The sequence below is a fragment of the Fopius arisanus genome, unplaced genomic scaffold (assembly GCF_000806365.1).
Source record: "Fopius arisanus strain USDA-PBARC FA_bdor unplaced genomic scaffold, ASM80636v1 scaffold00030, whole genome shotgun sequence".
NCBI classification, from domain to species: Eukaryota; Metazoa; Arthropoda; class Insecta; order Hymenoptera; family Braconidae; genus Fopius; species Fopius arisanus.
In genome coordinates, this window is record NW_011887769.1 from 272,917 (window position 1) to 295,290 (window position 22,374).

Below are 22,374 nucleotides of genomic sequence, written 5' to 3' on the forward strand. Positions count from 1 at the left end.
ATCGTTTCATTTTTTTTACACAATTCTTATGAGATTTACATGGTACTTTTTTTGTCGCGGGCACTGAAAATTTTACTATACCGCGAATTCGGTCTAATTCAGTCGCGAAGACGGTTAATTACCTAAAAGAAACGACGCAAGTTAAACCGCCCCCTCGTCACGCGTCAGGATTAGGCGCAACCGAGACCGGCTTTGAACGTACAACTGGGTCTCACATTTCAACTTATTTTTTTCAGGGTTTTTGTTCAGGCAACACTTGTTAAAGACCACACACGCTCGTAAAAGCTCAAGAATATCTCCGAAGATACTCTTTTGTTCCAACGAAAAAAACCCTAATCAACTTTAATTGAAGTGTACTGCACCCGTTACAGAATTCGATCAGTTTTCAAATACGAATTGTCGAAAATCTTTCCTACATGTCGATATATCGCTATATTGCTAATATTTGCATTTTTCAACTCGATCGACAAGACATCAAAACAAATTTATTAAGCTATCATTGAATTGCTTGATAAAATTGCTGAGTCATTGTAAAAAACTTATTTTTGAAAAAACTCAAAAATTATAAGTCTGAATAAATCAATTGAATATAAATGAATATCAACGATTAAGAGTTGGGGCTCAACAATACTTATATATAAGAAAAAAAAATTTGATTTCAAGTACTTGAAGTATGGAGCAAAAAAAAACTTGAAATTTTGAACACCGACAAAAAAATTTCAGAAATTAGCAAAAAAAACTTTCTGATATGAAATTTTTTTCTGTGAAAACAGCTGATTGAAACTGATTTTCGTATTTAAAAACATAAAAAGTCGGAGATTGTTGATAGAAGCTCTCGATACATCAATATTGATGTTGAAAATGAACCGCCTAATTAACACCGAAGCCAAGACACAACTGTATGCGAAGGGTCTGACTGCTCCTGGAATTTTCTACTTTGATGTTCCCTGTGTTTTGTAAAAACACCGGAACACCTCGAAGACGTTTCAGGGGAGACCAGAGAATTCACAACATTCTTGGTTCTTCTCTTCGTTCCGTTCTTGTTCCAACCATAAAGAAAGCGAGAGAGAGAGAGAGAGAAAATGGGGAAAAATTAAACATTGAAATTCGTATTCACGACTGCATGTCTCTTTGGGCAATATATTTTCACGGAGGCGCCTGGACGACTGACGTGAATGTTGGTCTAGCTGTGCAAACAGACGAGCTGAGGCGAAAGCACACATGAGACACGCAAAACTAAGGAACGTGCGAAATGTCGAGAGGTACAACCACGAGATGCCGACCCACGCATCAAATGGAAGAAAAATATCATGGAAAATGTTCAGGGACTTGAGGTTCAAGTTTCATTGAAGCATTACCTTCAACGAAACCCCAAGGAAAATTCAAAGCAAACGCCCTTCCCCCATCCCCATCGAAAAAAATTGATGTATAAATAAAATTGGCCAGCTCCTTAAAATTCATTCCTTATGATTTTTGCGAAAACCTAAAAATTTTCTCGGATTACCTAGAAAAATTACCTAGAAATATTTTCGCTGATAAATCAGTAATACCCATGCGATTGGTTATCTGAAAAATTATATCAACATACGTAGTTAGGAAAATTATCTCTTAATTGTAACAATATGGCATCGAAATGATCATTTCAAGCTGTAATAAAACCCCATTGAAGTAGAATATCCCATGACAAGTCCGGAATTCAAGTATTTTACAACATTTTTTGGTCAATTTAAACTCGAAAATTAAAAAAAGTATCAAATGAATGGAATTTTAATGAACATCAACTAGGGCTCAACAATACTTCCACAAAGAAAAGTGATTCAATTTCACGGATACATACGCGCCGATTGACACGCTTTAAAAATGGCATTTTCGGATTTTTCACCTTCGTTGATTATGAATAAGTAATCGAAATTGTTACACAAAAAAAAATGAATTCGATATAAATTCGTCGATTCAACCTCAATAAAACGGATGATAGGACCCATAAACGGTTTTTTTTCCCCGCAATACTCATAACACAAAAGTATAAAGATGAGCACGCATGGGCCAATTAAGCCTCCCCCATTCCACACAAGCATATACTGAAGATCGGGGTTTATGTGGCACAAGGATGCAACTCGTCTGGGTCATTACAGTATCGCCCAGTCGCATCTCCTCTTCCTCTTTTTCCATCCCATCCGGGCGTGAAAGTTCCCCCTTTTTCAACCCATATGCTTGAAGGTCGACGCAAAAATAATCGTCAAACTGTTTTTTTTAATTTATTTATAGTTTTAACTTTTTTATCAGACTCGCAATATTTTCGCACATCTTGTGATATGGTTCAGGGGCATGTCACGGCACAGAGGGCCCTCTTTATCCTCAGACATGTGGGGGATAACCGGGAGGGGAGGCGCGAACAACGATGACAAATACTGATATTTTTCTCGATGAAAATACCAACCAGCAGGACAATAGACTTCATTGTGCGTAGAATATTGCTGAGGGAGCGATAACTCTCGAGACACACATGGAAATTAATATCTCGTTGCAGTGAGAAGTATGGATCGGGTTCAATCGACAAGCTGAAGTTTCAGAAAATCGTATGGATTTTCTTTGTCAAGAGGTACTTGATTAAATTTTTATGAAATAAAATGTCAAAAATGTACTACAGACCAGTATGAACTAATTTCTGAAAGCCAATTTATGTCAGTAATAATTTGCAATTAAAATTCACGTTATAATTGATAACAATTTTAATTATTACCTGAACTTTCTCCATTTTCATTGTTTGTCGAGTCCTCAAATTGCATTGACAATTGGTTCGCCATGAGAAAAATAAATGCACTGTTGGAAAATTGCACTTGAAATTTCTGCTTAAACAATTTGGAATTTCTAACAATGACAACGTGACACTTTTAAGGTGAATTTTTAATATTCCCAACGTTCAGGTTCGTTTCACAGCGAAAGACAGTGAAAATGGTGAAAGCACGTCTTAAGTACGACAATTCCAGTATTAATTGGAAAATCAATTATTATTTAACATGAAAACCCAAATTCTCGTGAATTGCCAAGAGAAACGAAAAATGTAGTGACCTTTTTTTATTAAAATTGTATTCAAACTTATATAATTAAAACCTCTGACGATTTTGTGATTGAAATTTCAGGTAATTTTGAAGAGTTTACAAATTTCAAACAAACATTTTCCACGGGTTCCTCCATTAAGAGAACAATAAATGGTATGAAATTGAATACGAGTGTAAATCGTAGAATATTTTAATGAGAAATACAATACGCACTCCAATTACCGGCAGATGAATATGTTTTATAAAACCGGATACCAATTAAAGGAGATAAAACAATGGAGTTTGAGTAGATTTACTGGAAGCAGTGGGTTTGTCACGATAAACGAAGAAAAGCTATAAATCTTTGTATAACCGAGGGTCAATCCTCCTTCCATTTATGAATTCTCTTCGTTCTCGTTGTCGGCTTTTTGACCGGTGGGTAAGTACCACTAGTCTCACTTGCTAACTACCGTTGATTTGGCAGAATTGATGGCAATGAGGAGTCAACTGGGGAATACACCTCCACAATTTTTCAACGTCCAAATATTTAAATGCTCATTTCCCCATAATGTTTCTTTATTCACAGCTTTCATCTATTCTTTCCCAGTGGGAAATTATTTTTATTATGACCTCAAGCGATATCTCAAAGTAATTAATTTTTTCCCAGAAAAAAATCTAAAAATCCCAGAGGATTACCCTTTTCATAAAATTTTTAATCAAATGTGAAATTTATGGAGAAATCAGTGAACCAATTATATAATCCAAGGAATAAACTGGAAATTTAACGCAGAAATGGTTTGTAGTGTTGAAATTGCAAATGTATTATTGCAATAATTAAGCACGAGCATTGAACATGGTGAATTTAATAAAAACTGGAAATATTAAAGTAAAACGGGGATGAAAAAAAAGTGAAAGAGTGTAGCAATTGAAAATTGACGAATCCCTGTTGAATATTTCCCTGACTAAAAGGTAATTGAGCTACAGAGACTGAGTACACGCTTCGAAAAAGAGCCACGAGCCATTGATTCCGTTCGGAAGAAATCATCCGTGCTCTTTTTATCTCGACGAAAAATCCGGTTCACCCACACGCACGCAGGTCTTTTTTTTATAGGTACAGGGTACCGTTCCTTGGGATCTTTACGCTGGTTATATTTTTCAAACTCACTCGATGGAAAGAGACAGTTGATTTATGAGCGTGTAAATTGGTCGGCGCAAGTCTTCTCGTTTGCGCACGAGAATAACGAAATAAGAACGAAGAAGAAGGGGGCACTCCTCTTAATCTTCACCCTCTTGTTATATTACCCGACACGAGACAACTCGTGAAAATGAAGGTCTCGGCCGATGTACAACGACCCACTGGGACAGGGAGTAATTTGTCCTTCGACGAATTAATTTTCGCGGAATATTCAACGAGGGCATATATTCCCGGAGATTTTTATTACCCCGAGTCGTTGGTTTATGAAGGGATAAAAACCACATACTTGAGATGGTAAATACAACCTGTGGGTACATACGTTATTCTTGTAATTAAAAGCACTAAGGATGTCCTTGGGATGTGCCAGGCCAATGCAGAATTAATGGTTTATTCATTTTCTCAATATTTTTTTATTTCATTCAACGTTTGGTTTAAACGTTGGATAACTTCCTCCGGTCATCGAAGCTCCATTTTAGAGGGGAGAACCTGTTTTATGTTATTGGATATCGAGGAAAATTTCTGATTGTTAATTATGGAAAAACTGGCCAGATTGTTGGCAATTACATCCATCTTTCTTTCCTTTTTATTTAAATTCATCTTGAAATACTAAATTGAGGGTTTCATTTTGATGGGTCATTAGTATTCCAATGAAAGATTTATATTTGGTATTGAATGATGGTGAAAGACTTGAAAGTTCATTAATTGGAAATCTCAAAAAGTCATTTGACTCAAAAGCTATTGGTTTTCATTAAATAATTACAAGCTGTTCATGAATGAAAGAACTTAATTTTGAACAGGTGATGCAATCATTTGCACTGTTGACTTCAGAAGATGGTTTGATGATTTATTAATTTAATGATTGATCAGAGATAAAATGTTCAGATATGAAGAAGTTAGGGGCAAAAATGGGATATTGTGACAAAATACGGCAAATAGAGGTATCGACGATGGAATTATGCAGATTGAAATGGATCGTTTATGTTAATACTTTCCTGTTATGCTCTCGGGCATGACATTGATAGACACTAAAGCCCCGTGGTGAATTTCTCATTCCTACCAGTTTGCGTTAAGGACAAGCGTACAGCTTCAAAACCGGTTGGCATTAGTTTTGATGCTATTCATCAGACATTAATGTACAGTGTTTTTTCAGATGCAGTACATGGGATTATGAAGATTGAGGGACGAGAAAGAATAGCAACGGAGGCGTGACAAGATGTGGACTGTGAGGCCGTTAAACGCCGACGTTTTCCAGGGAGGCGGGTTGACTATCATTATCGCTAACGACCACAGACTGTTACAGACCACCGGTCTAACAGTACGCACCACTCGCCAATTGCTAACTTTACCGCATTGTCTGCTGTTGGGAGAGCCCTTGTGCGGTGCCAGACATCCATTCAATGCAAATCAATGACTAAATTCAGAGACTCCCACCTTTCCCGATTCACTCAATTGCACCGACTAAAAAATTCAGCTAACATTACTTTTCTAGCACAGCTAAATCTTTTCCTCCTCACACTTATGGCGAAAAATGTATGAATTTTAAAGAGCAATTATGAAGAATTGAGGAAAACGAGAAATGTCATTGGCATTCTTTTAAGTGTCGTTTTTATTTACTGTTGATTCCCAGTGAAGCAAATTCCTAGTGAAAAGGAATAGAAAAATTATAAATACTTCTTTCATTTGAATTTGCCAAAGACTTAATGTACGAACATTGATTATTGATGAAAAGTGTGAATTTCTCAATGGAAGTCATTATCAAATCAAAATGGTTTAAATGGGAAAATGGAATGAAGATATTAAAAAATCTTGGGTCGTTATCACCGAAATTTTTGCAGCGTTAGTATTCTATTTTTTGGCTGGCGTTTATTTTGGCGATCGCCCTCTCACTCTGGGTATTTCGCGGACGACCGACGTCCACTATCGCCGGGGGTCCATAAATAAGCACCAACCAGAAATACATTTGTGTATCTCGGGTGAGAGCGAACTGCCTCGATATTAACGGACGTAAGTACGCTATCTCACATCTGTTATCTCGAATAACTGCCAACGCTCCTCCACAGCTTCTCGCCCCAGTGTCCATGGAGAATGGAGAATGGAGAATTGAGAATTGGCCTGCGGCTGTATCTCCTACTTACAGCAATTGTATCTTGGCACTGCTGCATCCGCTCAGCCAGACGGAAACGCATTTGATAACCCCAAAATCCCCAAATTAAATCTCGATTACTTCCATCTATACAATCCACCGAATTAAATTCATCCACTTCATTATTTCATACATTTCCTCCCCTCAATTCGTTGGAAAATCATTAAAATTAATAATTGTTGTGTAATTTTTCCATAAATATCTGTGACCAACTAAAATCTACAGGAAAAATTGGAGTTTCATTGAATTTTTAATCAATTCTTTGTCTTTTCAATAAAAAAAAATTAAAAATGTTCTCTATCCATCTATTGCTAAAATTCACGTTTTTTTAGTTTTGTCATTATTTAATGATTCAAGAAGTTTTCTAGTAGTGCGATAATTTTCATGCATTTCCTCTATAGTTTTGTGATTCTTTTTAAAAGTTTAGAAAAAAAGCAGAAAAATGGCCGCACCACCTTGAAACTTCGTGAGTCATTAAATAATGAGTCATTAAAATTTTACATCAATTCCATCAATAATTTGTCGAAACATTAAAAAAAATGGGAATTGTGATTATAAATGGGTGTAGGACATCCTTAAATTTCGAAATTCCAGGAATATTCAACAATTTTTATAATTTTTTGTAATATCGATTAATCTCGAAATGTATTGGAAGAAGAAATATCGAATGAATATCGAAATTTAATCGGCTTGAGATAGTCCCTTCCATCTTTGCATTTTTCCATCTTAAATGGATTATTTTCAAAATAAATCAATAATTAAAAAGATTAAATTCGACTCATCTCACTCCACCACTTCCCTAGTAAATAATTATTTAAAAAAACTTTTAAAATACACGCCATTCAAAAGTTAATCCAAAGTTAATTTATTAATAGACAGATGAATGTCGATGAATTAATATTAGCGTTAATGTTTTTTTTCAAGTATCTGTATTCTTTGGGTAAAAAAACTGATGAGACTGATTTAGGGAATCAACGCCATTAGAAGATAATTGTGTCACTCAAAATGGCAATTACAGAGGCCCTGGAAGCGGTCGACTGGCGAGGGAAAATAACTTCACAGTGGCGAACAAGCCGGTGAAAAATAAAAGCCCCGCGAGATGAGAGGCGAATAAAGAATTTGGAAAAGAGAGAGGTAACAGTGTGTGCATATGGACTTTCGGTGGGTAGAACCGGGTAACATCGATGTATGTACTGTTCTCGAAGTGGAGAAGTGGAAGTTGCAGTGGGAAAGAGAGTGTCCAGAGGCCATTGGCCCCAGTTCGCGAAGCAATGGTGCAGTGTGCAACACCAGCTGAAGGAGAGAAACTACAACTTCTCATCTATCTCTCTCTATTTCACTCCCGATGTCGAGGGGAGGGAAACAGAATTTGCAGAACGTGTGTGGTGTGCGTGCATAAACGGAAAAGCTCGCATAAAATTCATTGTACATCCACGGAGTGACCACTTTTTATCGCCTAATTCGTTAAAATTTGCAAAATCATTGAAAAAAAATCGAGGGTCAATCCGATGCTTTTATTGTCAATGCCTATCTTATTTAACATTAAATTAATATGGGCATAAATCCTGAGAAGCTTCATTGAATGTTAGTTCAGGGCTTCATTGAATGGTGGATCGCAGAATTTTTTCGCAGAACATCTGGCAATTTAGAGCTGATATCGAAATTATCATGAGCTTTTTTTCTAGGCTAATTGAAAGTTACGGAAAAGATTATTCCGAAACTTCCGCCATCCCTCTTAGGTCTAGAGATATTCATTGATTTTTATTGTTCAGGAGACTTTTAGTGCCTGCTAGGACAAAAGTCCAGGATCAAAGGGGAATTTTATGTAAAGTTGTCACATAAATCTCCAGAAATTTAACAATAAATTGCGGTAAATTCCACCAGAAGCAACCAAAGACTTAACGTGACTGAGAAAACTTTTTCATTAGCGCTAGAATATCTCTAAAGAATTTCTCTCTGTACCCAAGATGATTATTAAAATTTTAAGATCGGAATAAATTTAATAATCATAGTTATGCCTCAGCCAGTTGAATTTATCCGTAAAATCATGGAGAAATCCCTAGAATCGAATTTACAAGCCAGTAATATTCTTTAGTATTATTGACTCTATATGGAAATACTGAGTATTTTTAATTCTATTTTAATAATCTTCATAATTCAATGGCAGTTGTAATTTACACGTCACCCAGTATCCTCTTCCCCCGATTTGCAAGTGTGAGAACATTCGCACAAGTAATACACGAGCGTAACAACCAGTAGAAGGAGAACAACTGGAACCTTGAAAGAGTGCAGATTGCGTGTGGGTCACGAGAGTGATGGCTGAAGTGAGGGAGGACATGACATACGAAAGAAGACAGAATCATTGGCCGTGTGTAAATGCACTCAAGGCCACCCACAAGGGACAAAGAGGATATATCGAGAAAAGTACTCCAAGACGATTTTTTCACACAAAAAAACTAAGAAAGGGGCGCAGAATGACGGGCATTCAAAAATTGGCGCGCAAATTTTTCCCTAGCAATTAACACTTCATCGATTTTTCATCAATTTCCAACATTTTTTTTTTCAAAATAATGTTTTTTTAATATAATTGTTTTATTATATTGTTCTGTGACTAAGATATCATAAATTTTTCGATTTTCTGAATGAATGTAGTGGTGAAAAAATAATTGGCGGAAATTTCACGGATGGGTTTTCATTGTCTCGAGTGAATTCACTCGATTATTTTTTCTCACAGTGTGGAAATGCCCTTTTTTTAAATTTTCCCCTTTCGGGTGATGCGTTGAGAACCCGGACACTGCAGATGTTTTCCCCAGTTTTTTAGAGTGCGTTTTTTTCCCCGCAGTCTTCCCTTCTGATGAATGTGGGAACAGACTCAAGTACTTATACTTATTTAAAAAAAAAAGAAAGAAAAAAATGGAGATATATTGAAAAACGATACCTCCATCCTCTCTGATTATTTAATCATCTTTTAGGGGATTGGACAATCCAATAAAAAAAGTGATTGACTTACTTTCTACCCGCCTCGTCAATTATCCCGAGGAAATAAAAATAAAAATAAAGTGATAAAAACCTCATATCGGGGATCTTGAAATGGCCTCCGGTAGTAACATAGAAATCAGATAATTGGACTGGGATAAATCGACTAAGAATATCGATGTATAGTGATGAGACAAACGTACGAAAGCGGTCACGAGGTGCTACTCGTTTCAATTCTCTCGGAACTTGTTCTGCAGAAAAGAGAACTGGAGGATTCAGTCGTCCTGTGTGTGACGTTCTACAAACGGTTTTCTTCCCACGAACAAGTAAATGCTCGTTTTCGCTATATGGGTGACGTGAAAAACTCGTCTGGGAAGCCACCAACTCAGTCATTCCCCTCTTCATAGCAGGAGAGAACCACCGTCTCTCTCTCGTTGGGACATTTTTTTTCTCCACTTCTGCGAAATTGCCTTGTGCCTTCAGTTTTATTATATTGTTTGAATTTATTTAAACGACCCTGCGGACCTCTCACCAGACTCTCGCATGACCCACATGCTACACCACACGCGTTGCATTCACAGCCATCATTATACACCCGAATCATTTCGATCACTTAATCAGTTTTCACCATTCCATGTTGTGTAGTTTTTTAATTGATTCCATTTTTAATTTACTCCAATGGTGAATGAATGAATTTTTATTTTCACTATATCGTGTTATACCTTTTACAGAATTTACTCCAATGGTAAGCCAGTAGAAAATGGCAAATTGTTTAAAAATTTCCAGGTTTTTAACATATGGAAAGTGTAAGATAATTTTGCTGAATTGAAATTTCCTAAAAAATGTTTTAATTTTATAGAAAATTGGAATAAGTTTTCTGCTTGGTTTTCTCAGTAATTCAAGAAAATTTTCTACTATAATGCAGTGAATATTACACTTGAAATTTTTCATCTCAAACATTACTTTGCAGAATTTTTAGTTTATTGAAAATTCAGTTGAATTTGATTCACAATTTGCACGATGAGCTCGACAATTGAATCTTTCATTGAAGAATCAGTGACGATTTAACATGAGAAACGAAATTGTCATGAATTTTCAAAATAAATGAGAAATTTAGTGTTCATTTCCAATGAAAACGGAATTAAAACTCATGTAATTGAAAATCAAGATGATTTTATGACTGAAGTTTAAAGAATATAAAATTGCGGGGTTTTTTAAAAACTTCATCAGGTTTTAAAATTTGTCCAGAAATTCTGTGAAGTGTATTCAGTTTCGGAAAGTGCAAAAATCAGAGAAATTTCCATAATATACATCACTTCCCAGAAGAATAAATTCCACAAAGCTCTACCAAAGATGCCGCAACGTATTTTCTATTCGTCTTTCGATGATTGATCGAAAGACGTTTTCTCTGTATTCATTTGCGAAACATCTTCCTAACGGATTTCGTATGGGAGAAACAAACGTTGAAAAATAAACTGTAAAACCGTGTCTTAATGACTTGGCTTGCATTCCCTCGTGAGTTGACGTTTACTCACTCGATAATTAATACGCTAATTGCCAAGACGACGTGAATGACTCAACGGAATAATGAAAGATTGTTTGAGGTTTGAAACAGCAGTGGGACAATGGGTTTTGCATAGTGTTGTTGAAGATGGGTTTGTGTAGAGCTTAAAATACAAGATGCCACGCCTCGCTGATGCATGTTGAAGGTTTTACGATGCTATCCTCTATTAGGAGGTGTATCTGACGCATACGGCACGAATGCACGTAGATAAAATCCCATTCCTTTCAACTTCTCCATGAGATACGCTTTATAAATATAAATCTGAATGCATAATCGATGATGGGAGGAATATACCGACGATGGTGACATGTGGTACATCGGATTTTACGCCGGAGGAAATCATCCGCCTCATGCAGTTAATGCTGTCTCCTTATTTTCTTTGATATATGTGAGCATAACATTTTTTTTTGCATTTCGAAATCGCAATCTTTAACACAGAAAAAAGTGGTTATCATTCTCAGTATTTAAATATGCACTGTTAAAAATTTATTGAAATTTCGCTCAGCAAGTCATCAAAATTTTAAATTATATGAGTTTGAATCCGATTCAAACCAAAAACGATAATTTAATTTCTTACTCCCTTGAAAGTTAAACAAAATGGGATTTGTCATCATTTGATTGGAAATTTTTTGCAATAATCTTTTTTGCAGCTTGCGACTAAATTCGCAAAAAAGCTTACAACTACCTAGAGTAAATAATTGATACAACCAGAAAAATTAAATTTTCCCATTTCAGAAGTGTTGGGAACAGTCACTGGATCATCAATACGAAAAGAACTGAAGAAATATGTAAATAATGTATAATTTTATTAATGGAATTTCAAGTGTTTTGGGTACGTGGAATGAGCTGAAAAATTCCAAACTCCCGCTGAATCTCGAAAAGACTCTTACCCCTCGTCTCGATCACGCACATTGCGACAAAGAGTGTGCTTAATGCACATATGAGACTGAAGATGAAGAGTACTGCTGCGTTGCCAAGTGCCCTCACGAGACTCTCAAAGGAGAGGGTGATGAAGAAAGCGAGGAGCCAGTTGATAAATGCAGCGCTTGCTGCAGCTGTGCCCTTCAGCTTCGTTGGAAATATTTCAGCCATGTAGGCCCATGGCACTGGACCTAAATTGTCACACTGATTTTTCATATTTCTTATGGAAAATATCCTTATTGCATAACTTCCAGTGCAAATTACCATTTTTGCATCAGTTTACACTGAAAGTTTCTTGATAAATGAATTAATTTTCTTAAGGTGGTTGTCGCGCGACAGTCTCTGTAAAAAGTTTATCCGCTGTAAAACGGGCCAGTTTAGAACACAATATTTTAGCGGTATATAGTCTCACTTGATTGATTGCATTGTGCATGGATAGCTAAAGCATAACTATATATTTTCCATATTAACTATTTTCAATTATATAAATTTATGAATTTCCGATAATTATCTTCCGTAAACCAAACGGTCAATCGATTTGATTTTTTTTTCTGTATTTCCTCCCACGATGTATATTCCACGTTTTTTTTTATTTCTGAAACTGTCGAGCCGTTGATTTTTAAAAAATTCTAATCGGCAAAACTCCATTTAAACACGTGTTAAATCACTCGAATTTCAAAAATTTATATCTCAAGTTCAAAACGGTCAATTGCAAACGGAAAAGGCTCATTTTGTTGCTAATTTTTCAAACTATTCACCATAAAATTTTTAACGAAAATTGTCGAAAAAAAATTCTACGCGACAACAACCTTAAATAATCCGTCAAATTCAATCTTTCACACTCATAACATAATAAAAATTGAATAAATTTTTAGTCTGTCCAGAAATCAATTCAATATTTAGTAGGACAATAATTTAGAATGCATCATTATATTCATTGTGAAAGATTGAATTTAATTCCCAAAAGGGGATCGGGAATTCTATGAATGATTTAGTCTGAAGGGAAACTCATGAGAAAAACTCGTGGTTATCAAAAATTAGTAGAGGTAGGTAACGGAAGTTATGAATTGATATAGATTAACCTGCACCGATGCAATAACCGAGGCAATACAGTGACATAGCAGCTAGTGGTAGCCAGAAGATAACCTCCGACACCTGGGGATCAAATTCTTTGAGGACAAAGAAGCCAGAGAGGACAAGTAGACACAGGCACATGGTGATCTCCGAGAGTAGCATGAGGACCTTGCGACCTATCTGTTGGAAGTGGTTAACCCAAGATAAAGAATATTATTCTCGTGATGGGGTTGAGGGCAACAGGGCACCCTGAAGATGGAGATTAGAAGGTTGTGCTGGAGTTCAAGGAACCTTGTCGATCAGTAGTGCCGATAGGCAACACGCGATGACTTGTACGACTCCCAGTACGACGCCTTGGAGTACTGGATCTAGATCAACTCCGGTGGCTTCGAAGATTGTTACTGCGTAGAATATTATAGCATTTATCCCAGACAATTGCTGTACACCCATCATCCCGTAGGCAAGGGCCAATGTTTTCCGAAGTGGCTTCTTCAGGAACTCGTGGATGTTAATCCTGTGACTCTTGGCAATGCTCACATTTTCCTGATTGCACGACACTCCAAGGAATAATAGATACACAAAATGTATCTCAATTTACATTTTTCACTCGCAATTAAATTTCTAAAGCAAAGGGAATTCAACTCTTCTTTCCATTTTTCGCAAATATCCTCGCTAATAAAGGAGATTACTAAATTTTTGTCATAACCTTTTTTGCAACTCTTAGTGAAGTCTACAAGAAAGGATCACATAAAAATTTAATCATCTCCCTTAGATCTGGAGATATTTCCGAAAAATGAGACTTTACCCTTCCTTTTACCACTTCACCGATTTTAGTGGATGAAATAAAAATTCAATTTTAATGTAATCGTCAAAATAATATTATCACGCCAGTATGCAATATAATAATAAAATAACAACTATTATATCAGATAGAATAGTTATACTGAGCGTTTGATAAAAAAACAGATGGGAGAATTTTTTGTTAGAGAAGAAGGGAGAGCACTCACTTTGAGATCAATCATTTCAGGTTCAATGTCAATGTCTTTGCCACGAAAGAACTGCAACACTCGTCTAGCTGAATCCTCGTTATTCTTCATGAGGTAAAACAATGGACTTTCAGGAATGAAGGCCATCATTATTCCTGCCACAATGGGAGTAAGACCGTTCAGCGCTGAGATCCAGACAATGTCTCTCGTAAAACCAGTGCAGTAGGCAAAAAGTATTCCAATTACCAATAGCAGGTGAAAGAACACACCTATCGTACCTGAAGAATGTGCGGTATTTAGCTGGGAATATTGCATTATTAAATTCTCGTGAGGCACAATGAGGAAGTACGTGACTCGTTTGAATTTCTTACACCGCGCACGAATATTTTCACCATCAGAAGACAAAAAGGTTTTGCTGGGCAAAACCACACGGAGAAAAATTTATTGGTTAATTTATCCTGGGATTGGAGTAAAAATTTGAATATTTTCTTGGAACTGTTACCAAACAATTATGACGTTTACTAAATTAATTTTTTGCTTCACTTTGCTATTAAATTTATTCTGGAATGTCCTAGAAAATTTGGAAATTTCCATTCCAAATGAAATTCAAGAAATAATTGGATAATTTCAAAAATCATGTATATGTCCTTTAATATACGATTTTCAGAGCATTTGAAAAGAAAGAAAAAATCTGAAATTTCGATTGAAGATATAATTAATAATAATTTGAGGGAGTCGTCTTGAAATGCCAGGATAAATAGAACTGAAAATTTTTCTCGGTGCATTAGATCATACCTCGATTATCTTTCTCCGCAATTTCAGCTGAATAAAGTGGTGACGTGATGCAAAAAATTCCACCACAGGCGCCAGTTAAAAATCTTCCGATAATGTACAAATAAAATTGAGCGCCGGCACATGCTATTATTGCCCAGCCACCGATAAAAATTGGAATGAGCATGAGATTCATCAATTTTAGTTGGATTCTGTCAATGAAAAATGGGACAATGAGAGCACCAAATGCCGCGCCCAGGGTGAAGGCTGATGCTATCATGTCGTTGTAGATCATATCGAAATCCGCCGACTCCTTCAAAAGTTCAATGGTCGGTGCATTCCAACCAAGGCCACAGCCGAGAGCAAATCCACCCATGCACACTGGTAATATAGTTTCCAAAAAAATAATAGAATGAAAATATTGATGGTTGATTTTGATTCATAACCTCAACCTGCAACTGCCGAGAGATACTGGCTTCTACGGGTCTTTGGATGTACGCCTGAACGACTCCTGATGCCAACGTCAACATTATTGATACCTTCTGACATCTCTCAATCGACTGATGCATCGAGCCAATCTGCCAATAAGTCTTCCCTTTTAGTTATGACAGATACTGATGCCTCTGAACAAAGGCTCAATGCTTGCCAATTTGTTTCATGTATGCAGATCAGTTTCATTCATTAACAATGTTCAACCATCGACACAATGATCTACCCTACACTGTTAAAAATTTGGTGAAATTTCAGTCTCAAAGTTATCTGAATTTTCAATTCTATGAGCTGTTAATTGAATTTCAACTAGAAGCGGCCATTAAGATTCAATTGATTAAACATTCTGGAAAATTATTGCTTGAATTTTCAACATTTTTATAATTTTTCAGTACTATATGGATATGGAAAGTTGAGAATGACCAGAACACAGAAATTAGGTGATTTGTTAATGGAGAATTATTACAAATTGCAGGTGTTTTTACTTGAAATTTCAAGTGTAATCTTCCAACAATGTAGTTGGCTTTTGGTAAAAAAATAAAAGCAGTCTCCGAGCTAACAGAAAATGTTGAGAATTCAAGTGAAAAATAAATAAATTGATGAAATTCCTCTGATTCAAATGGAAATTATATTTTAAGAAATCTCTCTATCTCGAAAAATATTCGACCGATCGATCTAAAATTGCGCCCAGATATGCTTCGACGGAAAATCCCTTATTCCACATAATTTCAGATTTTGATCTCAAACGCCACTCCTTTTTTCGCATTTTTTTAAATAAAAAAAATCCGCCCACAGGCGTAAAATACGCACGTATTTTCCCTTTTCATAATACTCTCCAGAATTTTCAGGTAAAATTAGAAAATGTAAATCATGATCGATTATAAAGCTTTGATTGGGAAGCGAATATGATATTCTTTCAATATCTGCGTGGATATTGCGAGATACGTAATATCAATGTCTCCCCCGTGTTCGATAATTTGATGTCTCTGAGGCTCAGTGAGACTCCTCTCACGGATGTCTCTTCTACCCCTCGGATTGTCACCCAGACGCGATAATAGGGGATAAGAACCACCCTGGCCCATCCCTTACGCCCGGTTACTCCGGTTAACGACATTCAAATTCTATTAAGCACCCGTGAATGTTCAGCTGACATTCACCCACGGCACTGATCCAACGTCAGACACTAAGAGCCCATCAACCCCAGGTTATATTCCTGACAACTTCATAAACAACCGTCATTTTTTATTTACTCCTGAACAATTAGGAGTTGGCAGAATTGGAATTAGCAGTTAAGGGGTTGATTTTCAGTTGAGTTTGGTGGTGATTATTGAAATGGGGTTAACGCGTGGTATTTTCTCTTTTGTCCCTAAATCCCTTGCTCCACAGGTTTTTTTTACACGGGTGAAAAACCCCTTGAAGCCGAGCGACTGGGCGTTGGGTAATGGCTTCTGCGGGGCACAACTTGCTCTTTCCTTCACCCCATTCAACCGTTGGTCTTTCTTATTTGCATATAAATATACAGGGTGAAGGAACTGATCTGTATTCACGTACAATTACTTGCGAGAGGCGGGTCCTTACGACAAAGTGGGAAAGTACTGGGTGGATCCTCTTCTGCATATTGAGAATATTTTTCAGAAATCAAAACAGCGAGACCATGGATATTCGAAATTTATGTGAAATTTGAGAAGACTGGATTGGAACTAATTACAGGGGATTTTTTCATTTCATTTACGTTTTCTTCTTAGAATTCAAATGGAAGTTAAACAATAATCTCAATTCCAGATCTTCTACGAACAATACAACATTTCCACCAAAAAAGTCTTGCAACCATTGGAACTTTCCACACGACTAGCTTCGACAAGCTCATTTACGTCTAGCTTTCTACTCAGGCTATATAATCGTCTGATAACATTTCAATTAGCTCGCCAGTTGAACGAATCGCCCTGTCTCCGTCAGGAGATAATTACCGGCCTCCGGGGTACTCCTGGGTGTGCCCAAGTCAACCAGGTCGTCCCCGTCGCATCCAATCTTCTCATTGCTAAAGAGCTTTACCTATTATCAGCAGATTCTAAAGTTTTTTATCGTTCATTTGTTCATTTGCAACATTAAGAATAGCCCTTCCCTTGCCTCCGATTTTTCAACCACAAAAACATTTTTACTTCAAAATTTCTTTTAAAAAGATAAATCTTAAAAAGTTTGAAAATACTTCTCGACAAGTCGCACACTGACCAATCCGTACTTTGAAAAATATATAAAAAATATCTTGAATCATTCAATTTCTTTAGAATTCACAATCACTTTTAACGATCGATTACTTGTGTTGAACTTGATTGAACAAGTGATGGATATTATTTAAATATACCTTTAATTAGCCAAATTCATACCCAGAAAATATATAAAATATGTGTTTTGTATATTTTTGTAATTTTTAAAATTTAGATTTCGTACTTTTTGCCCTTATATCGACCCATTATTCCCCCAAAATCCCGAAAATGCAATTTTTGGATCGTGTCCGTCAACTTGTATGTATGTGTGTGATAACTTTTTCAAACTGTATCTCTGATTGGTCGCTAATATTTCCATAACATCAACTTATTTTTTTTTCTCATATGTAAGTATTATTGAACCCTAGTTCTCGATATTAATTAAATATCAATTTATCTATTAATGTTTTTAATTTTTGGGGTTGCAGTTCAAGTCATTCTACGAGGAAGTACGTGCAAAGGCACAACTATTAAATTATCAAACCTGTACAATATTATTGTGGCCAATATGTTCCATTTCATTATTTTGGCCGTCGTTTCCATCTATCCCAATTAACGATTATTAAAGTTTATTCACCCAAGCTATCTATAGTTTTTTAATTTTCCTGATCCAAAGACTGATCGATAAGTGCAGGTGTGCAAATTATTTTTAAGCAGAAGAGGATCCAATAAATAAAAAAATTATTGTGTGGTGACGAGGTCGAATTAGTCATTTATAATAATAAATGAATCCAAATTCGCGCGAATCCAATATATAGATATTTTTCGATGGGGGTTAGAGGAAAATGGTGGGGAGTTTGTACATACCTCCCGCCCTCTCTTGATCTTACATAAGTGACCGCGAGTCGTGCAGTGCGATGCCGACGCATTTGCCGCCTTGAAAGCGGTCGTTGGCCTTTTCTATCGTTTTATCTTTATCACATGTCCTCAACTAGTCATATATGGACACAACCAATATACATAGCATGTTTGCTAATCTCGTGCTCTGGTTCGAGCGTATATCAACGATTTTTTCCATAGCTCCATTGAAGAGTCCCAGATCCGGCATTACATAAAATCCCCAGCAGTTGAAAAAAATACCTCAATATATTTCTCCTTACCTGTAACAAAAAAAAATGAGGAGAATCGTTATTACAGGCAAAGTTTATCTCTTGTCGATAATTAAATGCGTTGAATTACAGCACTTTGAAGTCAAATCGGGATGCAGGCTAATGGTGAACAGGTAGCAAACTACGTGTCTGGCATTTTGAGAGAGTGGTTGAGGCCAGGATAAAGGTAGGAAGGAGGAAAAAAAAAAGGAAAAGACTACACCGTGGACGACGTATCTGAGGAAGGCTTTGGAGAACGTGCTTTATCTACATGATACCTTCCACATGCCGCACGCTGTTCGATCGTACAGACTTCCGTTTGGATAATTGAACAGGGACCAAAAAAATAATCGGATTCTAATCCATTACGGATTCACCTCGAATCAAATCGAATGACTCCCACTTCATCAATCGAGAATTTTGGTACCGATATCAAGAAAAAATAGTCTCAAATCAATGTTTTAAGATTAATTCAATTCGATGTATCGATGTAGCGGTTTGCTTCACCTCAGCTCCGACTTGATTGAGTCCAATCTTAAACTTGATTGAAGCCAACCCTTTTATGGGTGAAAACAACGGAAATTCAATATTCCCGAGAAAAATATAGTGATCGCTGTACAGCGATGGCTCTTTACGTGATGGTCAGTTGGTAGTTTCCGCACACTCGATTTAATGTCTTACAGGGCAATAATAAAATCAGTACATGGTGACGCGATGCGTGAACGACAAGAGGGAAAAGTTGAACGAGGTGGAATGAGTGAAGATAAAAATTGCCCCTTCGGAGGTGGTAGAACCGGCTGTAATGCGACAACTTTGTTGCTGAAGCTCTGGTTCACCAACACGATTGAATACACTCCACTTAACCAGCATTTCGAGTTTAACAAAGTGTGACGCAGAGTTGCAGGACAACTATTGATACTGGGACATGTCGAGGAAGGAACTAGAAAACCCGATGGATGTCAATGAACCTCAGACTTAACCCATGAATTATCGAGGTGCAATCAACTAATGAAGAGGGTAATGTCACATTGATCGACAAACATGGGAGATAAAGTTTTGGGTCGTGTGGAACTTGTTTGGAAAGTGGGAGAAATTATGGAGGGGGATTAAAAGACTAGTTCCCCTGTTTCCTGATCTTGTCAATGGAGTTCCAGCGCATCTTCAAATAGACGAGATGAATTTTCTCGACGTGGAGCAGCTCTTTGGAGCATGAATGTGATAAGGCCTGTTGCTTTTTTCTCATTTTTTTTTTCGTTGGCAGACGATCGAACGAGTCTGCCTTCTTTTGGAAAGACCCATAACCGAGGGGAAAAAAGGCGGACTTTTACCAATGGCAAAAGTTTTTCTTTCTTCTGCACGTGAGACCGTGGGAGATAAGATTCAATGCCTGGAGAAAAAAAAAGAAGAAAAGATCGCGCGTACTGCAAAATAAGGCGATGTAAGATCTGACTGGATTCTTTCGCTTCACTCGTCCCAATTCCGTTTTTCCCAGTCTCCTATTCCTTCGTTTTCTTTTTTAGTTTTGTTCTCGTGCTATTGGATTTCTTTTTGTTCGAGATGGTCTGCACGGCCGACTCTATCACGAGAGAGCCCAATGCCTATGAATATCGATGTTTCAATTCTATGTTTCGTATCTTTTCAGAGACTCAATACGTGCCTGGCATGCTAATACATGGGGAATGTTTTTTTTCCGAGAATCGATTATTTTTCTTTGAGGAAAATTATACTGGGAATTACTCATACCAATTAGGAGTTCAACTTTTTAGAGTAATTTTAATGACCGAATGACAGAAAAAATGCCGGACTTTTTCAAAAATTAGTATTGAATTTTTAAAAATTTTTTTGAGTGTAATCACTTTCAAGGATCATTTCATTTTTTTTAATTAAGAAATTATCGTACTTAATCATTGAATCTCTTTGCTGTGATTAAGTCAATTAAATGACCTGTTAATTTTCCTCGATTTTATATTTTCTAGTTTTTATTTCGAAGATTCAAGAATGAAAAAAAAATCCCACTGACATTGTGAGAAATTTCGGTACTGGCTTTCAGAGTTTTTCTCTCCAATTTCCTGAAAAAGAATTTTTTTTCCTCCATTCCATGTAGGATTACTCTCCCCTGAGGAAAATTAAATGCTTGTTTGGAATCAATAGGTACACAATGCGATCAAAGGAACCGGGAAAATCCGTTTGAATCAACAGATTGAATGGGGTTGAAGGACTTGGAGAAAGAAAATATACAAGAGGTGCATGTGCAACAATTGTGAAAGGGTTGGAAGAGAATCCTTGACACTTCAGGTCAAAAAAATGAGGGAGAGTCGTTAAATGGTGACGTGCAACGACTATGAGCACACAAAGACGTCGTTTTCCGGGATTTTTTTTTTCATTCAATTGGGGGAAAAAAACTGGGCTCTGAAAGGGAGACTGGCTGCACCAGTTCGCACGCTCGAAAACTCAACAAAGGCGCATCAGTCACCCCTCGTCACTGTTTCGCCCTTATGTAAGAGTAAGAGAGACCAAAAATCGAGGGAAATACACCAATGACACCAAATGGCGCCACCATTGACACGCGTGTCAATCGATTTCATTTCCACCCCGGGCTCGGTTCTTCAACAGCTCATTTCTTCCCCTCCAATGTTACTTTCTTCCCACTGGAAATTCCTCTTTGGGGATTTTAAATAATCGAAACATGGCATTTAATGAGAATATAAGGCTCCACATCCATCACATTAGGCATGTATGTCGTATTTAGAAATTACCAATTGAGATTTTGACACAAGTTTTTGACAGAAGTGACACTAGTAAAAATCGATTATCATTACAATTACATTTTTTTTAGATTTAAAAAAAATCCTCAAAATATTTTAATTTCAAGGAAAATTATATTTGTAATTACAATAGTAAATAATTGCATTTCTTTGAATTCAAAGAAATTTTCTTCATGTCGATTAATTGTCGTTAGATAATTGACCGGAAATTTGCAATTATTCATAGATTTTCTGGTGCAATTGAGACAGAAGACATCATTTGAGCTCTGAAGGAAAATGGCTTGCCGTTAAGAATTTTAAAATCAACAGACTTTCTGAAAAACAATAACTTTCTGAGGCATATGAGAAGCGAAGTAATGGTGGGTAATTTTTTCCCGTTTTTTCCCCTTTTCGCAACTGATGGAGTAAAATAAATCGTCGTCGGCCTATGGGTTCCCGTCAAAAAGTGTTGATAAGAATGAATGGGGGAAGCATCCTCATAAGATGTTTCCATCCTTCGAACATCTCGTCTTATTTATTCCAAAACGAAAAATTGATTCGTAGAGTCTTTGTGACATACCCCCCTCGACCTGACAGATTCTATGGGGTTGGTTTGGTTGTACATGCGAAGAAGGAAGCTGGCAATTCGCCCAGAGGGCTTTTGCAACTTCCTTCCATTGGAATCTCTTCTCGTTTCCGGTTGAACGTACATTTCTTCACAGAAGAAAAAAAATATATCAGAGGGCTTGTCCTGTCATTCTCGAATTCTCATAGTCCTCGGAATCACAACCCCGGAAATAAGGGGGGATGCGACGAAATAAGGGCAAGGTAATGGTGAAAGAGGTGAGAAAAATCTTTTCTCGAAAATTTCAAGAGATTTCGTGGATTACTTTGCAAACTCGGATTTCAGCCAATCAGGGCGCAGTATTCAAGCTTGTCAAACTATTTATTTATTTATTTATTTTAGTTATTTTACTCGGGAAATATACCAGTACCTTTTCAAATGTTTCTAATCTTCCAGTGAATTTTAAGTTAAATATTCTGTTTGATAAATAGACAAGAAAGTTGTTCCAAAGATAATTGCAAAATGAATTGCTTTGAAGAAATTTATCTGAAAA

At 36.6% G+C, this 22,374-nt stretch overlaps 1 protein-coding gene and 1 long non-coding RNA gene across 3 annotated transcripts in view; one reads left to right on the top strand and one right to left on the bottom strand.

Annotated features, from left to right (window-relative positions):
* Positions 1-22,374, bottom strand: part of heca (headcase) — a 97,614-nt gene that overhangs the window by 30,330 nt on the left and 44,910 nt on the right. The window contains exon 1 of one of the 2 annotated variants that reach the window (XM_011302966.1): positions 8,565-8,619. The exons of the other annotated variant lie outside the window; for it this stretch is intronic. Within the exon in view, the coding sequence (XP_011301268.1) occupies positions 8,565-8,603 (39 nt within the window). The 5' untranslated portion in view covers positions 8,604-8,619. Of the gene's footprint in view, positions 1-8,564; positions 8,620-22,374 lie in introns of those variants that run through there. 2 annotated transcript variants of the gene reach the window in all.
* Positions 2,488-3,609, top strand: LOC105265474 (uncharacterized). Its single transcript, XR_892077.1, has 3 exons — positions 2,488-2,602; positions 3,144-3,215; positions 3,291-3,609. It is a non-coding gene; the product is annotated as an uncharacterized lncRNA (long non-coding RNA).